Here is a 26,180-nt window from a genome sequence, read left to right as displayed (position 1 = left end):
GTGTGTGTGTGTGTGTGTGTGTGCACGTGCTCCTGCATGTGTGTGTGTGTGTGTGTGTGTGTGTGTGCATGCTTTACTAGAAACTGAGCACTGAACTTCATTCATGCTAAGCAAACACCCTGCCAATTGAACGATATCTCTAACCCAGTACTCCATTTGCTACAAAATGGATGAAGAACATAGGATAAGATTCTCAAGTACATCCAGCCCTACCTGCCAGGCCCTGACAGCCTTTCTTCATCCTGCCCTATGCCTCAGTTTACCCACTACTTCCCAGTCATAACATTTGCCACAGTGAGGAGATGCTTGCCTGATTATCCCTGTTCTCAGGATGTGGTCTGGAGACAGTAACCATGTCGGTTTTAATGAGCATATCCCTTCTTTGGATGGATGGATGGATGGATGGATGGATGGATGGATGGATGGGCCAACAATCATTATGAATGATTTGCTGGACTACAGTCAAAGTTCTTTACATAGCAAGGCAATGTGGCAGAGGAGTTTGGATATGTGCTCTGCAATTTTTTAGAAAATAAAGCATTGGGTTGATTTTTAGATTTTAAATATTTTAAGTTTTAAAATTTAAAATTTCCTAACATTTCCATTTCCGTGTTTGTAAAGTATGCAGAGATTCCTACACCCTTAACAGGTTAAGTGAAACCTACAAGGCCTTACCTACAAAGCACTTAGCAAAATCCTGGAATATAAACTGCACAATAAATATCTACTATTATTATCAAACTAAAACAGCTTTCAGACTGACAGTTTGCTATGTCAGTGCTGTAGCCCTGATCTTTCAGCTCCATTATAGGATCAAAGGCTGTCAGTAATGCCAAGCTGGAGGTATCGGCTGATGTCAAGATCAGTAAAAATATTAAAAAGTAAATTTAGAAAGGAATGTAAGTAGCACACTTAACAATAAAATGAAAACGACCAGAAGAAGAAAGAAAGAACAGGCTCAAGATGGCAGATACAAAGCGATTTTTCTGGATCCTACTCCCTCTGGCTGTTCACCTCATAGAGCAGGAAAACACCAGTTCTGATCCAGGCTTACTGTGCCGCCCAGAACACTATGCCCATGGCCAGGGAATGTTCACTGATGTACAAAAAGAAAGAAGCGAAACAAATACTACTTAAGCTGAGTTTTACCTGTACCTCAGGGCATTAGATAGTCCTTTTGAGCACGGTTTACAAATCTAATCACCTTTTGGGGGTATGTCAGACCTTTAATCCATTATCATCACTGTACCACATCAAGCTATCTATGCCACTTGCAAAGAGCTGGAGGAAGAGCTAACTGGACCAATCAGTAAAAACCTAGAAATAATTACCTTTTCTTCTGGTTAAGGACTAAAATACCCTTGGGTTCTTCTCCAATGGGAAAATTCACAGAGAATCTCAAGTCTTACAAAGAAATGTTTTAATTACTGACTGGAACGTCTGAGGGCCCTTGGATCACAGAACTGATAGAAAGAGTGGCACTTGTGGCAGAAAGCAAGCATGGGACAGTGACATGGCTCAGCAAGTAAAGGCCTGACCACCTGAGAACAATCCCTGGGAACCAGGTGGGAGTGAAGAGAACCAATTCCTGCAGACTGGCCTCCGACTTCCACATTTGAGCTCTCTCTCTCTCTCTCTCTCTCTCTCTCTCTCTCTCTCTCTCTCTCTCTTTCTCTCTCTCTCTCTCTCTTTCACACACACACAAACACACACACGCACACACACACATGCACACACAAGCATGCACACACACGCACACGAATAAATAAGCATGACAACATGCATATCCAGCCACACTAAGGAGAAGGCAGCTATTCTAGTTAACAGAACCTTGTTCGTCTCAACTTTCTATCATCACTAAGACATGACTGCTGCATACTTTGGAAGGAGAAAAATTTTAAAGCTTCTTAACGTGCAATAGATTTGACCTAGGCAAGGTACTTATCCAAATATATATACATATTTCCTACCTGACTTGGTTCATTATCTACAACTAAATGTCAATTTAAATAGCTGACACTAGGGAGCAATAATGCCAAAATAAGGGGTGGAAAGTGTAGCTCAGAGGTAGAATGTCAAGCACAAAGCCCTAGGTTTGAGTCCTGGCACCATAAAAGAAATTAATACACGGGAACTCTGAGGGGAAAGTTCACAGCAGCACAGAGGAAAGTCTCTGCCTGGAGAAAACTGCGCATGCTCACACTGGCTTTTCCCTCCCAGTCCTCAGGGTGGAGGGTCGGGGGTTGCCCCCGCCCAAAGAAGGCCTGAGCCTTCCCAAAGCCCTCCTTTACCCATTGTCGGAAGTGCAGATGAGGCAAGGAGACATGACAAGATGCCTGTGAGTCTGAGTCACAAGGAAGTCAACGCTGGGACCCAGCAAACAAGTAAGGCTGTCATTTGGACTCCAGTAAGGATTGCGCATGCACACACACACACACACACACACACCAGCAAAGAAGAAAATCAATCACTTACAAAGAAAAGGCTAGCCCTTCAGAGAATTCCTTCCTTCCCCTTGGAGTGAAAACTGGGATTCTTGGGCCTCAGGCTTGCTTGAGCCCCTGCCTGCAGAGTGAATCCTACTTTAATTCACTCTAGGGCCAGCCATCTTGGCTCTCCCAACTAGTACCTTATGAATCATTAGGTCCTTTATTTAAGACACAAAGACACAGAGATAGTGATGGGCACTCGGAGCCTCCCTCTTCCTGTACCGGAGGCTTCTCAACTTACTGAGAGATCAGCAATCACATACTTTGTGGCCACATTGAATAACTCTCCGCTTTCTGCTTCTCACAGCACGCTGTTTAATAACTGGTGTGCTGAGGATGGACGGTGAACCCAGGCTGGTAGGGCTGCCAAGGCACAGGCTGAGCCTAGCAGCTACACTAGCAAAGCAATAAGTCATTGATAATTAAGTTGTATTCACAAGAACCAAGGCTGTACCAGACAACTAACAGGGCAATGGGTGGTCAAAGGAACAGTACCAAGTACGGAGTTACTAAGTTAGGATGTGGTATTACTGCCAATGGCCCCAACAGTAGTCCGGGGCCAGTTTGGGTACCCAGCTGGTAAGCTGTAATCTAATTTTATAGTCTAGCCATTATGCTGAGCAAATTCAAATTTTAAAAATGGACTTTGGTGTTGTGTTTAATCACAACCTATATGTTAGAACTTATTTTCAATTCAGGAGTTACATTTAACACCTACAAAGAAAAGCAGAGCCACAGGTATCAAGGTTTACTATCCCAACAAGGTAAGGTATTCCTACCAGTCTACCTAAGGATGAATGATTGAAAGTTCAAAACATCTCCTACACAAATATTATAATTGCATAAAATTTACATGGGGCTGGTGAGATGGCTTAGTGGGTAGGGGTGTTTGCTGCAAAGCCAGGTAACATGAATTCAATCCCTCGAATCCCCATAGTAGAAGGAAATAACCTACCTCCACTTGTTGCCTGTAATGTTCTCACTTGTGCAATAATGCGAACATCCATGCATAGGCATGCACGCGCGCACACACACACACACACACACACACACACACACAAACACACACACACAAACCACACACACACAAATAACAAAAATTTATTTAAAAATTTACATGTATATAGATAAGAACTCTAGAAGGAAAACATTAAAATATAGCTGTAGCTACTTATATGCTAATTACAGCTGATTTTTTTTAACAATTTCCACATTTAAAATTTTATTTAATAGGTGCCTATAAATTTGCAATAAACTTTTTAAAATGTGAAAAAAAGAAATTAATACACAACTTAAAATAATAATGGATTTCTTTCATAAATCACATATGTATTCTCTGCCACCCTCCCATATAATGCATGGCACCCAAAACAGTGCTAGGTTTGTACAAATCACTCAGTAGATATTTGTGATATGAATTGAGTAAATGTATGTTACCTTAAAATTTAGTTTAATGTAATCAATAGAAAAGTGATTTTCAAATGTATGTAGTATTAAATGGGAAAAAATTCTTCAGGTAAAATGAGTTAAAAAGCTCAAAATTCAAAATTATGTATGCTTTACTGGGGTTTGCATTTCCACGGTAAAATGCCATGACAGAAAGCAACTTGGGAGGAAAGGGTTTATTTGGGTTGCATATCCTGAGTCACAGTCTGCTGAATTAAAAACAGGGACCTAAAGGCAAAATCTAAAGCCAAGGCGGTGGAGGAATGTTGCTCATTGGCTTGCTCCTCATGGCTTGCTCAGCCTGCTTTCTTTTTTTTTTATTTTATTTTAGATAATTTCTTTATTTACATGTAAATTTCTCCATTCCCAGTTTCCCCTCCAACTACTTTTCCTTAATATTTATTAATATCAATGGACTCAATTCTCCAATAAAAAGACATAGACTTTCAGATTGGGTACGTGAACAGCCTGCTTTCTTATACCACCTGGACCATCTGCCAAAGGCTGGCATAGCCACCAGTGAGGTAGACCTCCCACATTAATTACCAATAAAAAAAAAATTGTCTACAGACTAGCCTACAGAGCCATCCAATGGAGACATTTTCTCGGTTCAAATTCCCTCTTCCCAGATGCATCCAGGTTTGTATCAAGTTAACAAAACCAACCAGAATGTACCACAATAATCACAAGTGGGTTTAAAAGAAAGCAATACACATCAAAGAGTAGACAATATATATCTAATATGGTAATTATATGTGCCTCTATTTCTTGGCTAGTCTGAAATTCTTACTGTTACATTTCAGAATTTATTTTTTTCACAGATAGTGCAAGCTTAACAGTCATCAAAATTGCTTTAAAAATTCTTTCTGTGGATCACATTTGTGATTTCAGCTCAAAAGGCTGACACAGGTTGGTGAGTTTGAGACTAGCCTACCCTATGTACTCAAGGTGGCCACTAAAAGGAAGAAGGTTTTAAAACAAAGGACAATTTGCAAAGCCACAAAGCAACAATGTTTCCCTTAAATTACAAACTCTACTGAACTAGACACTCACATCTGCCTTCTCTGAAACTGAACTCATATACAAAAATCAGTGTTTGGGACATTGAGATTTGTGATATTACAAATGTCTGATTGCCTGAGCTATTTTCAATAATGTATAACTGAGGGAGAAGTTGTCACATATTGGAGACTTACTTGCATGTATTTTACTAAAGACATATTAAGTCTATCCTATCAGTGTATGTGTGTGCACATAATAATAAAGACATATGATAGAAAGACATGCAATCTATTGGTATCATAATATGTAAAAAAAAATTAGCTTCTTGCAAATGTATCTCAAATTCTAAATTTAATAATTACTACAAGTCATTGTGTAGCTAAATGCTACAGAAAGTGATAATTCAATTGTCGTAGACCTTGTTAAACTACCAGTTTTCCTTACGAAGCTTTAAGTGGAGTATCTCACAAACAGGTTATATGACCTGCTTGACATCGGTATCATCGGTATTCATCAACATGACAACTCTAAGCTTTCTGAGCTATCACTTATCACTATGCTGAATCTTCACTCTATCACATCAGTTTTCATTAACTGGAGTCTAATTGTTTCCTGTTTACATAATTACTTAAAAATCCATTCTAATAGGAGTGAGTTCTCGGAAAAAGCCTTAACTTTAAGCAGCGGATGCCTGCAGAATACAAATTTGATTTTTAGGAGGAAAAGGAAAAAGTAGTCATAGAAAGGAGCAAGAACCCACAATTTGATGTGAAGCCCTCATGGAGCACCTTCATTTCCCACAGGCACGAGATACATACTTTATTTGGCAGGATGCCCAAAAGAATGGGATTGTGTGCACTTGTGCTAAGAACAGTAAACTACTTCTCCCTTTCTTACTTAACAATTGAAAAATAAATTTGCTATTTTAGGAGGTAGCTCTGTTACTAGACAGGTTAGGCAGAGATGAAACATAAGGCTACAAACAGCATGCCCCCACCCTGGAGAGGCTATAAATTCACATATTTACTTATTTATTTTATTTAAAAACAAAAAGGGGTTGGAGGGCGGCAGTGGTGTGACACATTTTTAATCCCAGCACTCTAGAGGCAGAGGCAGGTGGATTTCTGTGTTTGAGGCCAACCTGGTCTACTGAGTGAATTCCAGGACAGCCAGGGCTACACAGATAAATCCTGTAGTAGTTCTGGCTGGCCTAAAGCTTGCTATGCAGACCAGGCTATTGTCTAATACAGATCCACCAACCTGTGTCACTTGAGCGTTGGGATTAAAGGTTTGTCAAGGCTTATGCCACCACACCCAGCTAGCCTTCACGTCTTAATCCATTATTTCATTGTCTAAAAGTCTAAACAAACAACAACAAAAAGCAGTCAAGTTGGCCTCGTTCTGGATTTGGCTGGCAGAAAAAAAAATCATACTATAATTTAGGGCTAAAGAAAACAAAAGGCAAGGCTGTCCTACAGTTTCCTCCACCGAGGACTGTACATGGAACACAGTACACTACTGCACCTTCCTGCCTTCCTACTGCTTGCTGAATTCCCAGTTCACAGACCAGTCCCCTCACCCACCTACCTACCTGGCTTGTCTCTGAAGGGCTCAAGACAGTGAGCAGAAAAAAAAGAATCGCTCAGATAAGAGGGAGGAAATGCATAGAAAATGTAAGAAACAAATAATAATTGGGAAAACTTGCCATTACTTACATCAGAGATACTCTTTACTAAGGTGTGTGGATTGATCTCTACAACATGCCTGGGTCACCAATCATACGTCTTATTCATATAGCCAATGCTTAGAGATGTTTGGCAACCCATACAACAGAGTTTCTCAACCTGGGAGTTGCAACCCCTTGGGGGCTGCACAGATCAGATATTGCATGCATATCAGATGTACATATTATGATTCATAACAGTAGGGACATTATAACTGTGAAGCAGCAATGAAATAATTTTATGGTTGGGGGTCAACTCAACAATGAGGAGTTTCTTGAAGGGTCGCAGCTTTAGGAATGTTGAGGGCCTCTGCTCTAGGACATCACAAAAAAAGGTTCAAGATTCGCAAAGTAGAGTATTAGCAGATCAACTCCTTCTTCTATGACATTTGGTCTACTGTAGAGATTGGATCTTAGAATTGTTGAAATTAGTAAATCTGTCTCAGTTTCTCCTGCCATGCTTCTTTGAGACAGCTGACCTAGACTCATATCTCAGCCACTACTGACCTTGAATTTCTAGCTCCACTTCCCACTTGCTAAGATTATAGGCACAAGCCACCATGCCCACTCTTGTAACCTCGTCTGAAATCCTCCCTCGCTCCCGGTTCATGGTTCATGGCAGCCTACAGAAGGTGTTGAGCAGTCTCTGCTTGAACTATTTTCCTAGTGGAGTCCTCAATATCTCACCATGAAACACTTTGTCTTTTATTCATTTGTACTTATTTTGCACACCAGGGAAGTGTCCTGTCACTAATAGTGCCTCCAACTCTTCCCCTTTCTACAGCTCTCACTCTCAACTGAGATTCACCTCTGCAAACAAAGGTGTTTTTGCTCCTTGGCAAGCAAAGCAGTCTTAATGCTTCTCAGTGGTAGCTTGTGGTGTCAGTCAGAACCTCAGTCCTTCTAAGACCAAGAACCTTCCTCTCCCTGGATTTTCCAGACCCTGAGGATGTGCCCAGCAGACTGGCACAGCTATTTCTAAGGGCTAGAAGAAGAGTCGGAGCCCCCTTTATTCCACGGTGGTGTCATATTTTGTGGATATATAAGAATATTGAATTATTTATTTATATTTATTTATCACACACAGTCGACCATTATGCCCAAGGGCAGATTTTTTTTTACATTTATTTTTTTACATTCCGATTGTTATCCCCCTCCCAGTCTGCCCTCCGACAGTTCCTCATCCCATTCCTCCTCCCCACTGTCTCCAAGAGGATGTTCCCACCCCATCCCACCCCTGCCAGGTTTCCCCACTCCCTGGGGCGGCAAGTCTCTTGAGGGTTGAGCGCATCTTCTCCCACTGAGGCCAGACCAGGCAGTCCTCTGCTATATAAGTTGGGGGTGGGAGCCTCATATCAGCTGGTGTATGCTGGTTGATGGCTCAGTGTCTGAGAGATCTCAGGAGTCCAGGTTAGCTGAGGCTGTTGGCCTTCCTAAGACGTCACCCTCCTCCTCTGCTTCTTCCAGCCTTTCCTTAATTCAACCACAGAGGTCCCTGACTTCTGTCCATTGGTTGGATATAAGTATCTGCACCTGTCTCAGTCAGCTGTTTGTTGGGCCTCTCAGAGGACAGCCATGCTAGGCTCCTGTCTGTAAGCACACTATAGCGTCAGTAATAGTGTCAAGCCAAGGCCAGATGTTTAAACTCAATGATTAAACTAATTTCTTTTTCATCTCTCCACACCTCACATGATATTCACTATTTGAAATCAAGAAACATTTTCCACAAACAAATGTACCCAGAACTCCAGTCCTTGGGACATATCAGAGCTGGCTGCTTTAGTAGCAGTTGGGGGAGAGTCTCACATTGTCCTACTTTGTCAACCACAGTCCCCGTGGCACTAATTCCCAGAAGACAACCACAAAGTGGCAGTCAGTGGCAAGTTCTTAAACTCCGACTTCTCCCCAAAATAATATTTAAAATAACTTAACACATTTCTTGGTTTTCGCACTCTATCCTACAGTCTGTGGAAGAGAGTCAGGGTGGGGTGAATGATGTTTCACCAGGGACAGGACTGTTTTAAAGTTTGAAGACATTTTGGGCTTAACTTCCCTGAAATCTTTATTTCACAGATGAAGAAATAGAGCCCAGACAAGAGTAATAATCTACACCAGACCATTCAGAGGAAAACTGTAACCGAGTACCAAGCCTGGATCCTCCTGCACAGGTGACTTCCTCCACTCCCATCTTGGATTCTCACCTTTAGAAACCTTTTAGAGACATGACCTTTCTCACAGTAATATTACATCTTTACTAAGACAAAATTCCAGTGTTCTGTCAAGCTACCAGCGAACACGTAGAGCAAATATCATTTTGACATTGGGATGGGGCAAAGGAGACTGTAGCAATTAGCCTGTTATGTCATAAAAAGCAATGATTCTTGGCTTTAATACATGCGAGGCACCTTTGAGATATAAACAGCAAAATTCTCCATCTCTACAAAGTTTGCATAAATTGCCAGGGTTGCAGAGATGCCACTCTCCCATAACCTTTGACTGTAGGTTACAAACTCCTGGCCTAGAAAAAGCCAGTGGCAGGGTAAGTGCCATGGGTACAGCAGCAGAACACTAACTCCTGCCTTATTTATGGCTCTCCGGCTGAAGACTACTTCTGTTTCAGTGTCCTTCATCTTTAATTTATATGATGCAGCAGTTTATCCTGGAAGGCCTTTGGTCTGAGAAGAATGCTTTTTAATAAACATTTAGTTAACCAAGTGGGATTAAATTAAAATAACAAATATGGAAAAAATGAAGTCATTGTCTTCCAAAATAAAAATATTCACAATGAGAGTGAAAATGTCCACTATTCACAGAAAGGCAAACATTTTATTTTAGGTTTTAAACTTATTAGCATTATTATTAGTATTATTATTTTAATTATTACAAAGAAAAGGAAGCAGGCTAAAAGAAAACCTAGACTGCCTGCTCCTATTCAGATTCTTATAAAAGTGCCTACTAATTCATGGGCAACTGTGGGTGAAAGATATCTATCCATGTGTCTTTTTTTTTAAGATTTATTTATTATTATATAAGTACACTGAAGCTGTCCTCAGACACACCAGGAAAGGGCATCAGCTCTCATTCCGGATGGTTATGAGCCACTATGTGGTTGCTGGGATTTGAACTCAGGACCTTTAGAAGAGCAGTCAGTGCTTTTAACCACTGAGCCATCTCACCAGCCCCCATATTCATGTGTCTTGTGAACATCTGGCAGACTCCTATACTTTCCTTTCTGTAGCAGTGTTTCAGAAGATTCATAGTTCTAGAGTAGCTTAGCACTAGTTTATCTCAAAATACTTTAAATGCATCGATGATTATGATGAGTATAGGTTTCTCCAGTTCCAAACATCCTTTCTGGATATTCAGATAGCATTAGTTACTATAAGAGGCAGGATGTTGTCAAGAGCTCCCACACTTCAGTATTACAGCATCCCAGGCTAAATCCCAAGGTCAGCTCTAGCTAGACACCCAAATATGCAATAAATACATAAACCCTGGAGCCTCAAAGTCTTCATCTTGGGAAATGAACTGATACATGGGAAGGACTTCGCACGGTGCTCCACGTGTGCGGTGCACTCAGCAGACAGCAGTTAGTACTGAGCATGCGTGTGCGGTACAATCAGCAGACAGCAGTTAGTACTGAGCGTGCTGGCTCTTTTACCCCTGTTACGGCAACCACCTGTGACCAAATAAAAATTCCTCATGACAGTCTTCCTAAATGTAATTTCTAGGTTAGTAACAAGGAAAAATCGCCTGCTTGGTGTGAAAGGTAGTGTCAATTTCTTCCATCCTTTCCTGGTCTTGAGAATCTGGTGAGAGTATAGCAATAGAGAGTAGTTATTATATTAGCTAATACCACTCAACCTTTCCAGAATCCTGCTGTAAGCACTTCATTCTTCCTAATCCTCCTGGCAGATATGGGGCTGAGGATCTGTCACCATTCTTACTCTCCAGCTGAAGAAACTTAGGGAAGGAGTGGCTAAGTTACTCAGAGTGAGTCACACATATAGGGCTGCAGTTCAGCCCCAGTCAGAACCCACAATTCACCCACATGATCACCCCAACCTTCAGCCTCTCCCAGCTCCACATGCTCACCCGTGGGCTGTGAGGCCTCAATGTGCTCATCTTCATAAGGATAATTTAAGCCCCTAATCCAGCCATGGCCCACAACGCTGGCACTGAGAGATGCTGACTCTGCTCAGAGGAGGGAATTGCATGTGACAATCCCACTGTCCTCAAGGATACCTGGGTTTCTTGAAGCTGCTCTAACAATCACCACAGGTGTGGTGGCTTCTGGTAGAAATGGATCTACTGATATTGCTGGATGTAAAATGTCTTTAATGAAAATGTTGGCAGGAACATGCAGCCTGCCCAGCCTGCCCACCCACAAAGTTACATGCTAAATACACACACACACACACACACACACACACACACACACACACTCTCACACACACACACACACATATACATGAACACACACAGACACACACACACATACATAAACACAGGCACACACACACACTCATACAACCTGCCCTTCCCTGTCTCCCTGCATCCACTTTTTACACATGCAGACACACACCACACTCACATACACACTCACACACCTTGGCCTCCTCCTCTGCCTGCCCCTATCCCTACACATGCACATTGCCTCCCCAACCAACTCTCTTTCTCTTTCTCTCTCTCTCTCTCTCTCTCTCTCTCTCTCTCTCTCTCTCTCTCTCTCTCTCTCTCTCTCTCTCTCTCTCTCTCTCTCTCACATACACACACACACACACACACATGGGAAGAAGGGGTGTGCACATTTGACAACAGACATCTGGATGGCTCCTATTTGACTATCAAATAATGCAGCCCTACAAATAACTGTACTTTCAATGACTTTTTGGAGAAACTTGCTTTTGTAGATTTGTTCATGTTTTACTTCTACAGTCGAGGTGGCAGCCTTTAGCAGTCATAGGCCAGAAGGCCTACTACTTGCTTTCCTTTCTGTCACTATAGAACAGCAGGGTTTTATTTTTAGCAAGGCGGTAATAAAGAGCACTCCCACCCTAAGAACCACAAAGTTAAGCCTAGACCCAGAATCCCATCTCTCCATTGCAGGACTTCCCAAAATGCACAGGGACACTTGCCTTGTCTCTAGATTAGTAGTGATGAGACATTGGTAGAAGAATGCACAGCTTGTCATTCGCCATACCACTATAAACTCTCTTCCTACCCATTTCCATATTGATATGCTTTCCTACTTTATGGTTTTGAAATAACTTCTTTTTGATAGTCCCCCAACATTGAATTTGAATAAGCATCTGAATTTTGTATACCCTAAATTGCAGTGAATACTTTCACTGAAATTGAATTCTGATTTTTTTTTCTCTCAGCCATGAGTCCTTTACTCATTAATTCATCTGGAGTCTGAGTTGAGTCCCCTCAAAACAAAACAAAACAAAACATAAAAAATAAATAAATAAAACCAAAGAACTGCGTTGAAATCAGTTATTTGGTGCACACCATGTTGCCCAATGGCATCAGTTGACAATTGGGCAGGTAGAACATGTTTTGTGGTACTCTGCTTTTGTTCATATTCATAAAAATTAGACACGCTAGAGTTGGTGAAGCCATCAGGACACTAAGCCCTACTACTTGGCAGCATTGTCACTGACTCTCCTTTAAGTCACTCACTCCCAAGTACAAGTTACACAATGTAATGAGTTGCTTTAAATGCCTGTATTCACTCACCATTGCTTGCTTCTTCATTCTGGGGCGTCAATAGAATCAACCCAGGTATCATGAAAGCAGAAAGAAAATCCATTAATTGCTCTACGGTCATTTAATTTTCTCCCCTGCCTTTCATTCATCACAAACTCCCTGGTTCCTTTTTACCTTCCACTAAAGACTTGGGTTTCTAGACTGACTTCTAATGCTCTCTCTGTTGTCAGCGTGGAGAATTGGTTGCTGATGGAAACTTGGCAGTATGGAAAGGCAGTTCCTACCCAGGGAGACATTAAGCAAGGTTGGAAGCCTCCATAGTGCACAGAAGGCACTGTGGTCACCCCCAAATCATAAAGCAAGATACTCAATAAATAATAACCAATAAACTAACCAGGCCTTATTTTCACACAGATACACTATGAAGTTGTTCCATTAATTATAAAGACTTAAGTCACATCCATGTTGCTGATATTTTTAAAAATGACATGCTGCAGAGCTGAGGAGATGGCTCAATGGGTAGAGGAGTGCTTGCTGTGTGAACCTGAGAACCTGTGTTCCAACCCCTAGCATCCCCAGAAAAAGCCAGGTGCTGTAGCACATGTTTAGAGCGAGGTGGGGCAGAGACAGGTGGATTCCAAGAGCTTGTTGTCTAGTCAATCCTGCCAAAATGGTGAACTTGAGGTTCAGTAAGAGACCTTGTCTAAAAATATAAGGTAGAGAACAATGAAGATGTTCTAGGCTCAGAACACACACACATACACACACACACACATGCACACACACACAGAGTAAATTACATTCCACATCTCTGTGAATTGAACTATGCTCAAGGAAGAAGCAGCTTATGATTTGGTGCCTGTGACAAGCTTGGGAAGTCACACTTTGCTCAGCCTGCCCAAGATGACAAGGCAGCCCTGCCCAAGGCACACATGCATGCTGTTCAGAAACTGTGAAGCCTTTCTAGTTTGGAGTGATGGCCACATAGATAAACTGGTTGATTAGTTCTAAGTGCAATAGATCATTCAATTAGCACACATAAATAACAGGAAAAGGTTTCTGCCTAGAAAACACCCAGCCACTCCACTGTTGAAGCAGTTAGAATACTCCACAGAGCCTTAAACAAACAGTGGAAGGTCATGTGACTGCAAGCAACAGCACGTGCCGTGTTATTCTTACTTCCACCTCATCACTAGAAGAAACTATGGATTATTTTCAATTTGTAATATAAACACCTTGTGACACAAAGGAAAGTACACAGATAGACAAGATAAGAAAGAAGAAAAGGAAGAAGGGAGGGAGAACAGAGACTGGAAGGGAAGAAGAATGGGAGGAAGATTACAGTAGCAAGTGACTCTCCAGGGGTTCCCAGTCTGGGATATTTTCCTCATCAGAACCAATTTTTAATTCATCTTAAAGTTTTAGTCACCTAGAAAAAGTACTGTATAAGCAACTGTGGAATTTAAATCCATTTTACAAGTGTTCCTTACTGCTCGCTGGTGGAACCCACAAACTTTTTTTTTTAATTTTTTATTAGATATTTTATTTACCTGTCATATGAGTTCTCCTTTCCCAGTTTCCCTTCCAAAAAACAAACAAACAAACAAAACAACAAGAACAAACCCTGTTGCCTCCCCCTGCTTGCCACCCAACCCTCTCCCACTTATTGGCCCTGGCATTCCCCCTACACTGGGGCACAGAACCTTCACAGGGCCAAGGGCCTCTCTTCTCATTGATGATCGACTTTGCAATCCTCTACTATACACATGCTGCCAGAACAATCAGGCCCCTCCATGTGCAGTCCTTGGTTGGTGGTTGAGACTCTGGGAGCTCTGAGGGTACTAGTTAGTTCATATTGTTGTTCATCCTATGGGGCTGCAAACCCTTCAGTTCCTTTGGTCCTTTCTCTAGCTCCTTCACTGGGGACCCTGTACTCAGTTCAATGGATGGCTGTGAGCCTCTACATCTGTGTTAGTCAGGTACTGTCAGAGCCTCTCAGGAGATAGCTATATCAGGCTGGCTTGTCCTTCCTTCAGTCTCTGCTCCATAGTTAGTCTCTCCAACTCCTTCCGTGGGTATGGAACCCAGGAACTTTTAACATGAGAAACTAAAAAGACATTATACTATTGTGTGTGTGTGTGTGTGTGTGTGTGTGTGTGTGTGTGTGTGTGTGTGTGATTTGTTTAAATAGCTTTCTCCTTTCTATTCCTCAAAAAGACAGGCGGTACTGAATTTGAAGGAAACAATTTGTGTAAGGCCATAGCCTAAAGCAGACTGTGAGTTCCTAAGCATCTTATAGGCTCTACATCTTACTGGAGAAAATCGTCATACTTAGATTTACTTTGGAAACACATCTGAGAATGTCTTCTGTTCTGAATAACCCACATTGTTTGTGGGTCATTTAGCCAACTCTCTTCCCAGGCAGATTCTGGGCATGATGATGTGAATGCCACATTTCCCTTCCATCCAGTGAGGAAAGGGATTGTGTGTGACTATGATGTAAGTATGTGCTAAAATGTTAGTGCCATGATTGTTACATAGAAGAAAACAATGTGTGTTCCTTGAAAGAGAAGGTTGCTTGAGGCTGTTCAGCATGAAGACGGTTATAGGAGTTAGGCCATGAAGGTAACTTGGATTTTATCTGGCTGAGAAAAGAAGTAACAGAATAGGAAACAGAAGACAGGGGATTAAAGTATTAATACTTTGAAGTCGATGTCTGTTAGCATGAGAGTTTAGAGATGACTCTGGAGAAGTGGAGCAATCAAACCATGCAGAGCTGTGAACAAGTCCTTTTATTTCTCAGGAAAGGAAGAACCACTCAATAGAGGTTTTCAAGCAGAGAGTCTGTATGTTTTAAAGGTTAAAGTTAGAAACAATGAAAAGTATAAACTGGAAGAAAGACAAGTTGGTAACATGTCTTACTCATCTGAGCTTTCACAGCACTGTCTGTGAAGCTCTCCTGCAATGACAGAATGTCCTACGTCCTTGCTGCTCAATATTGTCTACATCCATGCTGTTCAGTATGGAAGCCGGCTGCTGCCACATGTGACTGCTGGGAATCAGAATTGCAGATCTCCATGAAAGACTAATCACTGTCCTGCTGAGAGTACAGAAACATCTTAAAGGGAAGGAAAGGTAGAGGGGAATTGTGGGGTGAAACCAAGTTGGTAAAGTGTCCTATGATCTATTCTCAGTACAATATAAATGATGTGACTGTACACACCCATAATTCCAGCACTTGGAAAATAGATGTAAGAGGATTAAGAGTGCAAGGCCATCCTTGGCTACAAAAATGAGTTTAAGGACAGGCTGGGTTACATGAGACCAGGTCTCAAGAAAAGTTCTTTAAAATAATAAAAAGAAACAAGTTAGCACAGGGGTTAAATTGGTTTTGTTTTTGTTTGTCTTGTTCTCTTTCAGTTTTGTTAAGAAACTTATTTGGTGGAACTGAAGGTGTGGCTCATTTATTTATTTATTTATTTATTTATTTATTTATTTATTTATTATTAGCATTCATGGGGCCAGGAGGTTGGTCCCTAGTTTACCTTGGGATAGTTTATTCATTCATATGTGTCTGTGTCTACCCTGGATCACAGAGCAAACTGTTTAATTTTTCTATCATGTTTAGTAATGTCAGCACTTCGTAGAATACTATTGTTTTTATATTCTCATTTCTAGTTACTTTGCTTTTTAGTAGTAGTAGTTTTTATCTATGATACCAGAATTACTTTGAAAAGGTTTCCAGAAAGGAAGAGCAAGACAAGCAAAGCTACCAGAGGCTACCCAATTATCAACGTGTGATTGTCACTCACCTATAACCCAGAACTGGAGTGCAAGCATCACGGGTTTCAGGACAGTCTGGGTGGCGTGGCAAGAGTTTCCCAAAAAGAAGACAACAAGAACAAAACGGTGACCAGGAAAGGGGTTGTAGAGATGACTCAGTGGTCTGGAACACGTGCTGCTCTGCCGGAGGACCTGGGTTAAATTGCCGGCACCCACGTGGGGCTCACAATTGTCTGAAACTCCAGTCCCGGAGAGTCTGATGGCCTCTTTTGGCTTCCGTGGGCATCAGACACACACGGAGCAGAGGCATGCATGCAGGCGGAACAGTCATATGCATAAAATAAATAAACAACATTTTTAAAAGTCAGCTAGACTTTCCAGAAGTTCCTTGGTTATTATTTTTCCTTGGAAATTTTTTAATGGACTCTTTAGAACAAGTTTTGTTTTTTATTGGCTTAAAAATCAAGAAGGCATCACAGAGGTCTTGTGAAACGTATAATCAGTTTACCCTATTAAACGCTCACAGTGGTAGGGCATGGTCATTAGAATTAATGAGATAGTATTGGTATAGCATTAAGAAAAATCCTTTGTTCAGATTTCCCTCATTTTATACCTACTATTCTTTTGCTGACCCAGGAATCTAGCTGGGGCATCCCATCCCAGTTAGCCATCAGGTCTCTCTGAGCTCCTCTGGGCTGTGATGACTCTGTACACTTTGCTTCGTGTGTGTGTGTGTGTGTGTGTGTGTGTGTGTGTGTGTGTGTGTGTGTGGTTTGGAGGAGTTGAACAATTTTTAAAAGTTTAAGAAAAATTCATTGAGTCTCTTGTAGTGTGCCAATCTAGTAGAGTTTGTCTAATATTTTGCTTAATTATGTGACTTACTAGTTATTGAGAAGACTACAGAGACAAAGTCCCATTGTCTTGGCATTGTATCATAGACATGCACTGTCATCATTGGCTATTGTCCGTATTGACCTGGATCAGTAGTCTTATCAAATGTGAAGTCATATTCTCTCGTCTCCCACTTCCTCAACCCCACTCCCCTGCCTGTCCTTTCTGTATTATACCATTTGGAAGGAAATACTGCACTCCCAATTCATTTAATAAATGAATTACTGAAAGGAAGGCTTGTGTTTGCATAAATCACACTTTTAAAGAAAGCTACTTCTGAGTACAGACACAGTTGGTTCAGATCTCTTTCTCTGCCACAGATAAAACACTTTTTATCAGGTTCTAAATATGAAGCGCATGTTTTCTCCCCCAACCCCTCCCCCCAACCCCCCCACACACACACACACTGAATGACTGCTATGGAATTCCAAAATGAGTCAGGAAGGAGTTAGCCAGAATCAACTTGGGCCCTTCTGACCTTTCAGCCCTTGACTCTAAGGTTGAAGGAGAAATGTAGCTGTTACCCAAGAGGGCTGCTGAGTTGTAGGAAGGGAAGGGCCTTTCACTGAAGTTCATTTTGCTGTCATGTTTTGCTTGAGCAGAAAACGACACCTAAGACTGTGCCTTCTGCAATATTCCCAAGGCAAATGTCGCAGCCCCGTATCACAATGGGAATCATCTTTCGTTGCAGTTGCCTAATTCTCTACCACTCCTAGTCCACAAATTAAACAACAATGCATAGTTCCTCTGCAAGCCTGGCTGGTCCTTCATGCTCCTCTCACAGCATCCTCTTCCTGGCTCAAATGCACCATGTTGGGACATGTACTTCTCTAATTGCTGTACTTGCTCGATTTCTTATCCACTGAAGCCGGAAGGAAGTGGCTCCCTTTACTAATGTGGGTCAGAAGTGTTAGTCTTCTCCCTTCCGCTGGGAGAAGACCCTTTTATTCCTTTCCCACTGCCCCTAAATGTAGTGTGAATCTTCAGCTCTTGGTTGAAAGGTCACAGCATTGAGGAATAGAAAGTAACAATTCACTGGCCATTCTATTATGCAATCGCCCTCTGGAGACTTCTAAGCCTTCGATACATTTCCACTGCTTTCATTCACCTGAACTGGGAATGTAGTGTTTCTCCCTGGTTCCCAAGTCCCTAATAATCCTCAACCTTAACTGGGAAAAAACTCTGTGTTGGGGCTGTCAACTATGCTAAGGTATACGTTACAAATAAAAACCTTAGTTTTTACCAAGTCCCAGTAAGACTTGTAACAAAAGGGCTTTGAAACCTTTCATTGTCAGACAAGAACCTGAATTATAGATGATCAGGACAAATTCTTATGTAAGGGAGTGAATCTGGTCTGGGGAAACAGGATGGTGCTAAGGCCAGGAAGCCTCACAGCTGCGCCCCCTTGCCTCACAGGACACTAGGCCTGTGAGCATATGCTACCCGCTTGTCCTCGAAGAGGTGTGTATTTAAAACAGTGGTTCAGAGAAGCTTTTTCTGTGAGCTTTCATTCCTTCAGGTAACAATCCTGACCCTCGTCCCAAGTGCCCTTCCTACAGGGAACCCTTGGCTGCTTTATGTTCCACCATGGCCTCCTGAGATACATAACCACGAAAATGTAGGGGAAAAGAAAAAAAGCACCTTCTGTTCTTGCCTTTGTTTGAAAGTTTGTCTTAGCGCAGGTTATTGTAACATTAGTGTAGACTGGGGACTAGCAGCACCGAAGCTCCACCCCTCTCAGTTCTCAAGGCTCGAAAGCCCAAGAATGAGTCTCCTTTTGACACCGTGTCATAGGAGAACAGTCATGGCTGTCCTTTTACTGGGTCTTCACACAGCAGAGGAACAAGGTGTCTTTGTGGGTCTCTTTCATCGTGGCACAATTCCTTGGGCTCTGCCATCGTGAGCTCATCATCGCCCAGAGTCTGGAGCCTACCAACACTCACTCTGTGGCAGGCAATATCACACAATGGTAGATGGAAATTTTTTTTAAAAGAATAAAAACAAAAACCTCTCCCTTTTTCCACTTATGGGTAACCATCATTTTAAAGACATATAAGTAGAAACAAGTATATTCACAGCAGGCACAAATAAAGCAGACATTCCCAGTCCTTTTCTAAAATCATCTCTAGGATATGGCATTAGGTAATATAAGTTATTATATTAATTTTGAATCTTCTTGGGAACCTTTAAGGCTTTAAGATGTTTACTGGAGGGGCTGGAAAGGTGGCACAGGCAGTAAAGTGTACCCATGTAAGCACAAGGACCAGAGTTCAGATCCTTCAAATTCAAATAAAACCTAGGCGTGGAAACACACTTGTAAAAGCAGAGGAAAGCAGATCCCTGGAGCTCACTGGCCAGCCAATCTAGCCAAATCAGCGCTCTCCAGGTTCAGTGAGAAACCCTACCTCAAAAAGTAACATGGAGAACAACTTGAAGAAGATACTCAACATCAGGGCTATCGTGTGTGTGTGTGTGTGTGTGTGTGTGTGTGTGTGTGTGTGTGTCTGTGTCTGTGTGTCTGTGTGTCTGTGTGTGTCTGTCTGTGTGTGTCTGTGTGTGTCTGTGTATGTCTCTGTGTATGTATCTGTGTGTGTGTATCTCTGTCTCTGTGTGTGTCTCTGTCTCTATGTGTGCCTCTGTGTGTGTGTCTGTGTGTGTGCCTGTGCATCTGTGTGTCTGTGTGTGTGTGTGTCTCTGTCTCTGTGTGTGTGTGTGTGCCTGTGTGTGTCTGTGTATATGCCTGTGTGTGTGTGTCTGTCTGTCTCTCTGTATGTCTGTGGGTCTGTATGTGTCTCTCTGTATGTCTGTGTGTCTGTATGTGTCTCTCTGTGTGTGCCTGTGTGTATGTCTGTGTGTGTGTGCACCTATGTGTGTGCATGTGTGAAAAATCTAGTTCTGGGTGACTATAGATAACTATTTTACTGTATTTGTGTCATGGTTTCCCCCAAATTCAGCATATTTTTCAACATTCTTCCTGGTGTTTTTTTCCATACCCCTTCTGCCTCCATCTAGTGTTCATTCCTAGCCCCTCATGCGTGATGTGCCTGCTACATAGTCCAACAGAATTTGGCCTGCAGTACCTTCTGGGACAGAGCATGTCCTTCTGAGGCCATTGCTGTTCAGAGGCCATATAGCTGTACTCAAATTACTCTGTACAGTGAGTTAACGAATTCACCCACCCATATGACTCAGCACATTGTCTAGAGTGGTGGTGTCTCTCTCGCTCGCGCTCTCTCTCTCTCTCTCTCTCTCTCTCTCTCTCTCTCTCTCTCTCTCTCTCTCTCTCGTTGTACATATTGTCTGTCTGTCTCTTAGGAGATACAAAATGGACTCACAAGGAAGGAAAAATAGATTACCAAAATAAATCTAGAACCTAAAAATAGTGCACATTCTACAATAGATTGCAGCAGATGGTTTTCCAATAAAAACCCTTCCTTTCCACCTTTTAATAATAAGAAATGGTGAATAAACAATCTTTAAATTTTCCTCTCATCAATAAATGAAAAGGAGAATCCAAAGAAAAGAAAAATCAAAGAATCAGTGCCTTTTGTGAACTGTTAGGCCTCATGAGATTAAAATGAGACAGGATAATACAAACATTTTCCTCTGGGGCTGGAGAGATGGCTCAGTGGGTAAGAGAGCATTTACTGTTCTTGCAGAGAGAAGGCTAAGGTTTCATCCTCAGTACCATGTTAAGCAATTTACAACTGCCTAGAACTCATTTCAAGGGACTGAACACCTTCTGGCCTCCATAGGTACCCTTACATGTGCATGAACACACGCGCGCGCACACACACACACGAATGCACAAACAGTAAGAAAATAAACAAATCTATAAAAGCATTTTTACAGGTCAAAACTGGCAATTTAGAGGGCTGAGAAATGAAATATTTTGGAAGTAGTTAATAAATTTAGTGTTTCGTTCTTAGCGTGAAAGTAAATTTTAAGTTTCTACTTCCACGCCATTGTGGCATTTTTGGTCAAAATGTCTGTCTTGGATGTAACAGATATGCTATATGATTTTCCCACATGTGTTCGTATGACCTTTATCTGCTAATTCTCTGATGATTGGTTGACTTTCAGCAGCTTTATTTCAGCAGCTAGCTTACTCCACACTTTCCAAGGCTCAGGGTTTCCCAAAAGACTGTCATCATTGTCTGCTATGGCTTCCCAAGCAAGAAGGCAATTTTAAAGTTAAAAAAAAATTAGCCAGGAGATTAATTAGTGCATTTTATGAAAACCACAATAGTGAGAAGAAAAGTCAATGATATTTCTGAATGAACAATATTATCTCATTAATAAAACTGAAAAGAGTTTTACAAATTTTCTAAATATTCAAAATATGGCTGATTCTGAACAGGCACTACCTTCGGGAAAGGTTGGGGCATAGAGCTTCCAAAATGATTGCTGTGCGAGCCCACTTCACCTCGGCTTTAGGATGGGCTGTGCCCTATATGTGAGTTTAGCCCCTCCCTCCTAACGTTATACCCTCCTTCCAGTCAGTAACCTCTGGGACACCCTGGAGTCATAGGTTAAAGGACAAGTAATTAGCTTGTCTACCTCCATGCTCCCACTCTTGGCCTTGTACTCACACAAAGCATCACTTGAGCCTCGTTGGTTTCACTCACTCTCTTCCCTGGAACCCTGGCCTCCCAAGCTGCCTCCCACCTCTCTCCTTTCTGTGAGTCCTCTCCATCAGCCCCCTTCCTCATTTACCTTACTATCTGCTTGGGCTTTAATCATCCCTGATATTTTATCTTTTCTTCAGACTGGATCAGGTTTACAAACGCTCCCTGAACACACACACACACACACACACACACACACACCACTTAATAAATTTAACTTATTGAACACCAAATCTTAGCCACACAGTTCTTGAAATAGTAGGGTTTATCTATCTTTGTGATCACAAAGCTGACTGGAAGCCATGGCTCACTGCTGTTGCCCAGGATCACGAGTGTTGCATGATATAGTAAAGGCCAGGAAAGGATCAAAATTCAAGATAGGAAGTATGGTTTATACTGGTCATGTACCACCATAAACACTGAAAGATCACATTGGGACTTCAGTCAGTTGGATATTATAGATAGATGACTGCATGTTTTGATGGTAGGGTAATGAGCATACTAAGTCGGTCCTGTGATGGAATTAGAAAAACCATTAGAAGAAGTCTTTGAATGGACCAATCTAGATTTCTTTGTGTCTTCATTTCCTACTGATCCTGTTGTATACAGTTTTGATGTAGAATATCTTGGCTTTGATCACAGATGCATATCGAATCTCATGAGGCTTTTCAGTGAATCCCTGGGCACGTGGGTAATTTGGGGGACCTCCAAAACAAATGAGAAGCCAGGTCAACCTCTTAGCCCTTCCACTCTTTGCACATTTGAAGGATACAGTCTTTAAGGCATGCACCATTTTGCATGCAGAGACAGACCCTCAAAGCAACCAATTTGATAGCACCTTGGTTTTGGACTTCTCAGTCATAGAACCATAAAAATATTATTACTTATGTTCGCTACTCTTAAGAACTTTGTTATAACAGCCCAAATGAATCAAGGAATATACTCTTGTGAAAATTCAACATCCATTCACAATATAAGTCCTGGAGAGACTAGAGATACATGGGATGTATCTCAACATAATAAAGGCAATCTATAGGGAGCTTATATCCTATCATCCTAAATAAAGAAAAACTCAAAGCATTTTCACTAAAATCAAGAACAAAACAGAACAGAGTTAAGCAGAGAATTATCAACTGAGGAATACCAAATGGCTGAGAAGCACCTAAAGGAATGTTCAACATCCTCAGTCATCAGGGAAATGCAAATCAAACACAGCCCTGAGATCCTACCTCACACCAGTCAGAATGGCTAAGTTTAAAAACTCAGCTGACAGCAGATGCTGGCAAGGTTGTGGAAAAAAAGGTACACTCCTCCATTGCTGGTGGGATTGCAAGCTGGTACAACCACTCTGGAAATCAGTCTTGCAGAAAATTAGAAATAGACCTACCTGAGAACCTAGTTATACCACTCCTGGGCATATACCCAAAAGATGCTCCAACATATAATAAGGACACATGCTCCACTATGTTCAAAGCACCTTATTTATAATAGCCAGAAGCTGAAAACAACCCAGAAATCCCTCTACAGAGGAATGGGTACAGAAAATGTGGTATATTTACACAGTGGAGTACTACTCAGCTATTAAAAAAAAAAACCGATTTCATGAAATTTGCAGGCAAATGGATGGAACTTGAAAATACCATCCTGAGTGATCACCCAGTCACATAAGAACACACACGGTATGTACTCACTGATAAGTGGATATTAGCCAAAAAAGAAGCTCAGAATATCCACGATACAACTCACAGACCATGTGAAACCCCAGAAGAAAGATCACACCAAAGTGTGGATGCTACAGTACTACTCAGTAGTGGGAAGTAAAGGGAGAGAGGAGTCTAGGAGGGAGATAGGAAGGGGAGGGGAAAGGGGGGGCAGTTCATATGATGTTTTTAAAGCCACAATAAACCTATTAAAAAAGTTAGCACCCAAATTTCATATTAGGACTACTGATATGGACACCCTTTGCCTGAAAATGACCAAATTTTTAGGTTATGAAACAGTAGGTGTTTGCTGTGAATTACCAGAAGGATGTATGCTCTGTTTCTTACTTTGTCTTCTGTTGTGTTATTTTCTTTAACAGGCAGACTTCTCACAGCTTGAGGAAGAACCATGGATTTCAAGCGTGTGAAGGAGTATTTTGCCTGGCTCTACTATCAATATCAGATCATCACCTGCTGCGCTGTCATGGAGCCTTGGGAACAATCCATGCTCAACACCATCTTACTAACCATCGTGGCTATGGTGGTATACACTGCCTACGTCTTTATCCCCATCCACATCCGCCTGGCTTGGGAATTTTTCTCTAAAATATGTGGATATGACAGTTCAATTTCTAACTGATGTCATCTAAGTTCTGTAACATGGCATAATGTATTCACATTGCTTACAACTTACTGACTTGGGTGACTATATCGTCTTTCACCTCTGACCTAACCAGCACTCTCTATGCACTGTCCCACACATCCTGCCTGGAGTATGAGATGGGTGTCTTCCCACTTGCTTTGTACATGCAACACTGCACATTGGGTGATAGAAAAGGCGGTGACTTTAACCCCACAGCCCACATTTGCTCAACTCTATGGCTTTAGATTTCGTTTGAAATCAGAATGCTTTGAAAATAAAAGTTTTCTGGAAAATAGACTTATAAGAAACATGACAAAGTCATATTTACACTACTCTCTTCATATTATTCTACACTAAAGGATGTGTTACAAAAGTATTCTTCATAGGCTACTGTCAAAAGTACCCTGTACTTGTTTACAATTTATTAAAAGATGGGAATAAATAGATGAAGCTTTAAAGTCTTGTTTTCTGGTAATTAGCTAATACCTAAAATTCATTTCTTCTTCTTTCTTACATTTTTATTTTCTTTGGTTTACTTAAAATTCTTTTACTTTAAAGTAATAGGTCAGAGACAGTTTCAGATTTTGTTTCAGCATTGTTTCAAATGCTCCTGAAATCTGGCTTTATCACAGCTTTAAAGGAATGATGGGTTTTTTTTTAGGTAAACAAATAACTATTATACTAGAGAATAATTTAAGTTTAAGAAACAAAGTATAATCAAAGCAAATTGAGATATTGTGACTTTTGATCACGCCCCACCTTACATGATGCTGGAGACGAAAGAAGAGAGATCATTGTTTTGCTGGGCCTTCAGTGAAAGGAAGGGAAACTGTGTGTCCTGGGCTACAGGAAGAAAAGCTAATAAATAGGCTGGAAGTAATAGCCAAGCAGCGGGGAGGCGGCAGCTCCAGTTAAAGGCTTTGCTATAGCAGCTTCTTTGCACAGCAGAAACAAGATTTTTTAAATTTCTCTCAAAATGTTTATCTTCAAAGCAAATGTAAGATTTTAATTATAGTGCTGAGTCAAACATAAAAGCCAAAGACCAAGCCTTGCAGTTTTTCTTTCCCCCCAGTAAATATTAACACTAGCAATTCTGGAGGGTAAAAAATAAATAAATACATAAGCCAGTTTTGGACAATATTGGCACCTTTGTTTTAGGAGGAAAATATTCCAAGGAGACGTACAAAGGAAGATATTTGGCCTGCAAAATCAACCTGCATGTCTGTTTCAGAAACAAAATGTACATTTTAAAGAGGAGCCAGATATGAAATATATACTTGTTGATTTTTGCGAAATAAAATTCAGTTTACTTTTATAAGCAAATGCCCAGTTTGGACATGCTTTTCCTTTCTTCCCGATAGACTACAGCGCACTCCCCAGATGACTGCCTCCTAATCTCATAGGTAGATGGTTCTCACAATGGTCAAATAAAACTAACGTTTGCTCATTACTTTCTTCACGGATGTGATCGGACACTTGGCAGGACCAGCTTCAGGAAGGGCGGGGATTCTCCAGGCTCACTGTTGGGAGGCACAACACATGGTGGTAGAGGAGGCATGACAGCAGGAACACGCTGCAGCTGTCACACTGCAGCCACAGTCAGGAAGCAGAGAGCACTGGATGCTGATGATCGATCCATTGTCTTCTTCTTATTCAACCCAGGACCCTACTCCAAGAAATAGTGTTGCCCATTTCAAGGTGGGCCTTACAACCTCAGTTGGAACTTTCTAGAAACATCCCTATAGACATACTCAGAGATGTTTCTATGGTGATGCTAAATCGAGCTAAGTTGACAATGAAGATTAACCATACTAATGGATGTCTCAATGCTTTATACATGTGTTATAGGTAACATGACTTCAGTGACAGGAAAGGAGCCTAGAGCTTAGAAAACTCAAATTTCTTGTTGAAAATCCATTAGCTAGAAGCAGCGTGGCAAGTTATGGACCACACTAGGTGATGTGGGCATTCACCCTAGTCATCCTATGGAAGTTCATGAGAAAATGGCAGAAGCAGTGACTGTGGGGTAAGTGAAACTGTGTCACCAGACAAACACTTGGTAAAGTCGAGTGGATTCAGAAACCCCAGTACCCTCATTCCTCAGGACAGTAAGAGTTTCCTCAACACCCAACCAGGTTTCTGTCCTGACATATGACCAGGACA

The 26,180-nt window shown here is 41.5% G+C and overlaps 1 protein-coding gene across 4 annotated transcripts in view; it reads left to right on the top strand.

The window, feature by feature from the left end:
* Positions 1-25,340, top strand: part of Sptssb (serine palmitoyltransferase small subunit B) — a 34,811-nt gene extending 9,471 nt beyond the window's left edge. For 2 of the 4 annotated variants that reach the window (XM_031376025.1, XM_031376026.1), the window contains 2 exons: positions 8,734-8,828; positions 23,755-25,340. In XM_031376025.1, the coding sequence (XP_031231885.1) occupies positions 23,784-24,014 (231 nt within the window). In that variant the 5' untranslated portion in view covers positions 8,734-8,828; positions 23,755-23,783 and the 3' untranslated portion in view covers positions 24,015-25,340. Of the gene's footprint in view, positions 1-8,733; positions 8,829-23,754 lie in introns of those variants that run through there. The other 2 variants (XM_031376027.1, XM_031376024.1) reach the window with 2 other exon arrangements.
* Positions 25,341-26,180: the final 840 nt, after the last annotated feature.

This window comes from Mastomys coucha, unplaced genomic scaffold (assembly GCF_008632895.1).
Source record: "Mastomys coucha isolate ucsf_1 unplaced genomic scaffold, UCSF_Mcou_1 pScaffold16, whole genome shotgun sequence".
Classification (NCBI taxonomy): Eukaryota; Metazoa; Chordata; class Mammalia; order Rodentia; family Muridae; genus Mastomys; species Mastomys coucha.
The sequence above is the reverse complement of the archived record's forward strand: the minus strand, read 5'-3'. Positions and strand labels throughout refer to the sequence as shown.